This window comes from Coturnix japonica, unplaced genomic scaffold, assembly GCF_001577835.2.
Source record: "Coturnix japonica isolate 7356 unplaced genomic scaffold, Coturnix japonica 2.1 chrUnrandom778, whole genome shotgun sequence".
Lineage (NCBI taxonomy): Eukaryota > Metazoa > Chordata > Aves > Galliformes > Phasianidae > Coturnix > Coturnix japonica.
In genome coordinates this window covers 1652-8684 of record NW_015440138.1, presented here as the reverse complement: position 1 = coordinate 8684, position 7033 = coordinate 1652, and the positions used below count along the sequence as shown (strand labels likewise).

General features: G+C 51.5%; 2 protein-coding genes and 1 long non-coding RNA gene across 3 annotated transcripts in view; 1 reads left to right on the top strand and 2 right to left on the bottom strand.

Annotated features, from left to right (window-relative positions):
* Window positions 1-880, top strand: part of LOC107307685 (zinc finger protein 692-like) — a 15326-nt gene extending 14446 nt beyond the window's left edge. Inside the window, exons 10-11 of the mRNA XM_015851203.2 lie at window positions 243-342; window positions 430-880. Coding sequence (XP_015706689.1) covers window positions 243-342; window positions 430-790 — 461 coding nt within the window. The 3' untranslated portion in view covers window positions 791-880. The remainder of the gene's footprint in view (window positions 1-242; window positions 343-429) is intronic.
* Window positions 497-2647, bottom strand: LOC116652707. The gene is made up of 3 exons (XR_004305852.1): window positions 1307-2647; window positions 765-954; window positions 497-528 (listed from the first exon to the last, which is right to left on the bottom strand). It is a non-coding gene; the product is annotated as an uncharacterized LOC116652707 (long non-coding RNA).
* A 15-nt stretch (window positions 2648-2662) lies between these two features.
* The window catches only part of LOC107307686 (tripartite motif-containing protein 15-like), a 5228-nt gene continuing 857 nt past the window's right edge, over window positions 2663-7033 (bottom strand). Inside the window, exons 2-5 of the mRNA XM_015851204.2 lie at window positions 6749-6771; window positions 6475-6590; window positions 4305-4337; window positions 2663-3638 (exon numbers count right to left, since the gene is read on the bottom strand). Of these exons, the coding sequence (XP_015706690.2) occupies window positions 3112-3638; window positions 4305-4337; window positions 6475-6590; window positions 6749-6771 (699 nt within the window). The 3' untranslated portion in view covers window positions 2663-3111. The remainder of the gene's footprint in view (window positions 3639-4304; window positions 4338-6474; window positions 6591-6748; window positions 6772-7033) is intronic.

Here is a 7033-nt window from a genome sequence, read left to right as displayed (position 1 = left end):
CTAAAACAAAGAGTTCTAGATCCTAAACCACATCCTGGACCCTAAACCAAAGAGTTCTAGATCCTACAACACAACCTGGCCCCTAAACCAAATGGTTCTAGATCCTAAACTACGTTTTGGAAGCATTCTGGCCCCTAAATCAACGAGTTCTAAACCCTAAACCACATCTTAAAGCCTCCTATCTGCTCAGCCCAACCGAAGCATCCCCCACCACCCCACTTTTTATCTCCTCTGCCCCATAGACAAACGAGATTACATCTGCGAGTTCTGCGCCCGCTCCTTCCGGACCAGCAGCAACCTCATCATCCACAGACGCATCCACACAGGAGAGAAACCCCTCCAGTGAGTGGCTGAGCCCCTTCACATCAGAAGGGGGATGTTCTCCTCCATCCCTTTGCTTTACCCCTTATATCCCCCCCCCTAAAATAGGTGTGAGATCTGCGGCTTCACGTGCCGGCAGAAGGCTTCCCTCAACTGGCACATGAAGAAACACGATGCGGACTCCTTCTACCAGTTCTCCTGCGATCTCTGCGGCAAAAAGTTCGAGAAGAAGGACAATGTCACGGCCCATAAGAGCAAAAGCCACCCCGATTCTACACCGCCCCAAGCTGCGCCATCATCCCCACCACCACCACCTCCAGCCGTAGGGATGGGGATAGAAGCTGAGCTTCCCATAGGGGATGCTATGAGTGGAGAGGAGAAAGGTGATGGGGGTAATGGGGGTGATGGGGGTAATGGGGGTAATGGGGGCGATGGGGACGCACCTCCTGCTGCAGCTCTGGTTGAGTAATAAGAGATTTAAAGGCATGATCCGATGCTATTGGGTGTTAACGTTGCTGTCGGAATGGATCCAGACAAATAAAGGCTGTTTTTTTGGTAATAAAAAGCACATTTCTCGCTTCCTGAAGGGCTTTACGGAAAGCAGACGGGTTAAATTCATCACCGTTCCCTTATCTAAAGGTTTAATTCGGGTGTAGAAATGAAGGGGGATCATTAAGATGAATGGAGCTGGATGGGGTTCCGACGCAACTCAGGGCGCTGCTTTCACATCCCATTATTAACAGTGACTAATTATGACTAATTAAGAGCTCTACCCCAACCCTGAGCCTTGCAGACCCCCCTCCCCACCCTCAGGCTCCTTCTTACCTATAGAATTAGGCACTGTGTAATAGTGATATAGTCATTAGGCACCATGGAAGACCCCCATGATGGGATATAGGGGGGGAGAAGGATGGATTTAAGGGATGACGGCGCATTGGGCCCCATTTGCTGCTGGGGATGGGACCCCTCCCCCCAATTCACCCACCCGTGGATGAAGAGCAGCTGTGGATCCTTTTATCGTTGTTGTTTTTATATGCACAGCAACTTTTATTTCCCCATTAAAACAGAAGTTAACAGTAAAAGAGACACAAACAGGCACGGCAGGGTCACAAGGATGAGTTGCAAGCACGCGTTGAGCTCATACCTAAACCAGAGCTGCCCCTTCCCTATAGGGGGGTAAAAGCCCACCCCCTTCTCTATAGGGGGGGTTAAAGCCCACCCCCTTCTGTATATGGGGGTTAAAGCCCAACCCCTTCTCTATAGGGGGGTTAAAGCCCACCCCCTTCTCTATAGGGGGGTTAAAGCCCACCCCCTTCTCTATGGGGGGGTTAAAGCCCACCCCCTTCTCTATCGGGGGGTTAAAGCCCATCCCCTTCTCTATAGGGGGTTTAAAGCCCACCTCCTTCTCTATAGGGGGGTTAAAGCCCACCCCCTTCTCTATAGCGGGGTTAAAGCCCACCCCCTTCTCTATAGGGGGGTTAAAGCCCACCTCCTTCTCTATAGGGGGGTTAAAGCCCACCCCCTTATCTATAGGGGGATAAAAGCCCACTCCCTTCCCTACAGGGGGATTAAAGCCCACACCCTTCCCTATAGGGGGATAAAGCCCACCCCCATCTCTATAGGGGGTTAAAGCCCACCCCCTTCTCTATAGGGGGATTAAAGCCCACCCCCATTTCTATAGTGGTTAAAGCCCACCTCCTTCTCTTTAGGGGGGTTAAAGCCCACCCCTTTCTCTATAGGGGGATTGAAGCCCACCCCCTTCTCCATCGGGGGGATTGAAACCCACCCCCATCTCTATAGGGGGGTTAAAGCCCACCCCCTTCTCTACAGGGGGATTAAAGCCCACCCCCTTCTCTATAGGGGGGTTAAAGCCCACCCCCTTCCCTATAGGGGGGTTAAAGCCCACCTCCTTCTCTATCGGGGGGATTGAAGCCCACCCCCATCTCTATAGGGGGGTTAAAGCCCACACCCTTCTCTATCGGGGGGGTTAAAGCCCACCCCCTTCCCTATAGGGGGGTTAAAGCCCACCCCCTTCTCTATAGGGGGGTTCAAGCCCACCCCCTTCCCTATAGGGGATAAAAGCCCACCCCAACCTCTATAGGGGGGTTAAAGCCCACCTCCTTCCCTACAGGGGGATTAAAGCCCACCCCCATCTCTATCGGGAGGTTAAAGCCCACCCCCTTCTCTGTAGGGGGGTTAAAGCCCACCTCCTTCTCTATCGGGGGGATTGAAACCCACCCCCATCTCTATAGGGGGGTTAAAGCCCACCCCTTTCTCCATCGGGGGGATTGAAACCCACCCCCATCTCTATAGGGGGGTTAAAGCCCACCCCNCCCCCATCTCTATAGGGGGGTTAAAGCCCACCCCTTTCTCCATCGGGGGGATTGAAACCCACCCCCATCTCTATAGGGGGGTTAAAGCCCACCCCCTTCTCTATAGGGGATTAAAGCCCACCCCCATCTCTATATGGGGGTTAAAGCCCACCCCCATCTCTATAGGGGATAAAAGCCCACCCCCTTCTCTATAGGGCGTCAATCAAACCCTATTTGGGGGGCTATCCAAGCAGCCAGGTCCACCCACCCTCAATGTCTGACTCCCCCCCAACCCCAGAGGGCTCTTTTTTGGGTTAAAAGAATCCAAAAAAAAAAGGGCTTCTAAAAGTTAAGATAAAACCAAAAGCATCCGAACCCTACGGAGCTGGAGGAGGACAACGGGAAGCCGAGGGTCTAAGAGTCGAATGGGGCTCAAATGGGGCAATATTGGCTTAAAATGGGCACGAAACCAGGCAAATTAATTACAAAGGGAAAGCGAGGAGCCCACGTAGAAGAGCCAAAAGAAAGGGAAGATCTTCTCGGTGAAGGCCGCCGTGAAGGTGAAGACGGGCGCCATGTTCTCGGCGTTATAAAACGCCACCCAACCCCCTTCGTAGTCCAGATACACCCCGATCTTCCTGGGTCTTTCACATAAAGAAAGGGGCGTCTCGGGGGAGGTGAAAGCCTGATATTGATCCCAATTCTTCCCTTTCCAATTCAACCCTATGGCCCAAATTCCCTCTTCGGGGGCGAAATCGATCTTCTCTTTCCTCCTGACTGACTCACGTGCTGCTCCCAACACCCAACTCTCCCCATCTCCCACTTCCACCTCCCAATAGTGTCTCCCGGCTGTAAAACCCTCAGCTGCCAGCACGGAGAAGGAGTAATCGAATCTTTTAGGGTTGGAAGGAAGCTCCTGGGGGGCGCTGCGAAGCCTCACGCTCCTCTTGTCCTCTGATAGAACCAGGTAGGGGTTGGCTGTGTCTGGGTCCAGAGACAGGTCTCCTATGGAAGGGGATGGAGATATGAGAGGTGTAAGACGTCCTGCTTCATCATATTCCTATGTTTGAAGGGTCAGGGGGCTTTTAGGGTGCAGCCTTAGGGACCAGAGCTCTGTTATAGGGCTATGGGGTCTCTATGGGGCTCTACGGGGTGTCTATGGGGCTCTATGGGGCTCTACGGGGTGTCTATGGGGCTCTATGGGGTCTTATGAGGTTTAATGGTGGCCTATGGGGTGTCTATGGGACTCTATGGGGCTCTATGGAGTGTCTATGAAGCTCTATGGGGCTCTACGGGGTGTCTATGGGGCTCTATGGGGTCTTATGAGGTTTAATGGTGGCCTATGGGGCTCTATGGGGTGTCTATGGGTCTCTATGGGGTGTCTATGGGGCTCTATGGGGCTCTACGGGGTGTCTATGGGGCTCTATGGGGTCATATGGGGTTTAATGGTGGCCTATGCGGCTCTGTGGGGCATCTATGGGGATCTATGGGGTATCTATGGGGCAGAACCAGGGCTCTATGGAGGCTCTAGGGTGCTTTTAAGGTGCATCCTTAGGGACCAGAGCTCTGTTATAGGGCTATGGGGTGTCTATGGGGATCTATGGGGCAGAACCAGGCCGCTATGGGGCAGAAAACCCCATTAACCCCATTTTAAAAGCCAACAGTCCTCACCTGTATCGTTCTCCAGCTCAAAACGAAGGTTCTCTGTGGGGATAAAATAGAGGAGATCAGGTCTATATGGACCCCAATAGGAGCCCAGGATTATATGGACCCCAATAGGAGGAGTTCATGTCTATATGGACCCCAATGGGAGGAGCTCAGGTCCATATGGACCCCAATAGGACTCCAGGTTTATATGGACCCCAATAGGAGGAGCTCAGGTCCCTATTCACCCCAATAGGAGTTCAGGTCCCCATTCAGGTCTATATGGACCCCAATAGGAGGAGCTCAGGTCTATATGGACCCCAATAGAAGGATCTCAGGTCTATATGGATCCCATTAGGAGCTCAGGTCTATATGGACCCCAATAGGACTCCAGGTCTATATGGACCCCAATAGGAGCTCAGGTCTATATGGACCCCAATAGGAGGAGCTCAGGTCCATATGGACCCCAATAAGACTCCAGGTCTATATGGACCCCAATAGGACTCCAGGTCTATATGGACCCCAATAGGAGGAGCTCAGGTTTATATGGACCCCAATAGGAGCTCAGGTCTATATGGACCCCAATAGGAGGAGCTCAGGTCCCTATTCACCCCAATAGGACTCCAGGTTTATATGGACCCCAATAGGAGGAGCTCAGGTCCCTATTCACCCCAATAGGACTNGGAGGAGCTCAGGTCCCTATTCACCCCAATAGGACTCCAGGTTTATATGGACCCCAATAGGAGGAGCTCAGGTCCCTATTCACCCCAATAGGACTTCAGGCTCCCATTCAGGTCTATATGGACTCCAATAGGAGGAGCTCAGGTCTATATGGACCCCAATAGGAGGAGCTCAGGTCTATATGGACCCCATTAGGAGCTCAGGTCTATATGGACCCCAATAGGAGGAGCTCCGGTCTATATGGACCCCAATAGAAGGAGCTCAGGTCTATATGGACCCCAATAGGAGGAGCTCAGGTCTATATGGACCCCAATAGGAGGAGCTCAGGTCTATATGGACCCCAATAGGAGTTCATGTACCCCAATAGGAGGAGCTCAGGACTATATGGACCCCAATAGGACTCCAGGTCTATATGGACCCCAATAGGAGCTCAGGTCCCTATACAACCCAATAGGACTTCATGTACCCCAATAGGAGGATCTCAGGTCTATATGGACCCCCATAGGAGGAGCTCAGGTCCCTATTCACCCCAATAGGACTCCAGGTCCCCATTCAGGTCAATATGGACCCCAATAGGACTCCAGGTCTATATGGACCCCAATAGGAGGAATTCAGGTCTATATGGACCCCAATAGGAGTTCAGGTCTATATGGACCCCAATAAAAGGAGCTCAGGTCCCTATTCAACCCAATAGAACTTCAGGTCCCCATTCAGGTCTATATGGACTCCAATAGGAGGAGCTCAGGTCTATATGGACCCCAAAAGGAGGAGCTCAGGTCCCTATTCACCCTAATAGGACTCCAGGTCCCCATACACCCCAATAGGAGGAGCTCAGGTCCATATGGACCCCAATAGAAGGAGCTCAGGTCTATATGGACCCCAATAGGAGGATCTCAGGTCTATATGGACCCCAATAGGAGGATCTCAGGTCTATATCGACCCCATTAGGAGCTCAGTTCTATGTGGACCCCAATAGGACTCCAGGTCCCCATTCAGGTCTATATGGACCCCAATAGGAGGAGCTCAGGTCTATATGGACCCCATTAGGACTCCAGGTCCATATGGACCCCAATAGGAGGAGCTCAGGTCTATATGGACCCCAATAGGAGGAGCTCAGGTCCCTATTCACCCCAATAGGAGCCCAGGATTATATGGACCCCAATAGGAGGAGCTCCGGTCCATATGGACCCCAATAGGAGCCCAGGATTATATGGACCCCAACAGGAGGAGCTCAGGTCTATATGGACCCCAATAGGACTCCAGGTCTATATGGACCCCAATAGGACTCCAGGTCTATATGGACCCCAATAGGATTTCCCATTGCTCACCCTTGAATAGGGGTGACCCCAATAGGAGGAGCTCAGGTCTATATGGACCCCAGCAGAAGCTCAGGTCTATATGGACCCCATTAGGAGCTCTGGTCTATATGGACCCCCATAGGAGGAGCTCAGGTCCCTATTCACCCCAATAGGACTCCAGGTCCATATAGACCCCACTAGGATTTCCCATTGCTCACCCTTGAACTCCAGCAGCACCTCTTTCAACACGGCGCTTTTTTGGGCGAAACTCTTTAATTTCTTCTCGATTTCATGAAATCCGGGCTCCGGTTTACAGAACATCCAACTTTCAATGCTGGGAACGGGGAATAAAACACCATTAAAATCGATTAAAATCCCAATTTGGAACCAAATCAGCACAAATTAAAGGGAATCGGCCCCATTTTGGGGCTGATTATCCCTGTTTATTTGTTACCCCTCCCATTGAACCCAATATGGACCCAGTTTACTCACCTGTTTCCAGGTGTGTTGGCAGCCTGTAGGGAGGAAAAAAGAGCATTTTTAGTCCCAAAATCACCCAAATCTACCCCAAAATTCCCCCATGGGAACTTGGGATGTTCCCTATGGGGTTTCTCAGTCCTGGGTACCCATAATATTGATGTTCAAGGCCTGTTTTAACCCCATATAAAGCCCAAATCCTATAGGACATCCTATAGGTGATATGGGATTGAATGGATCCCGTATGGGATCGAATGGATTCCATTGCTGATATGGGATTGAATGGATCCCATATGGGAT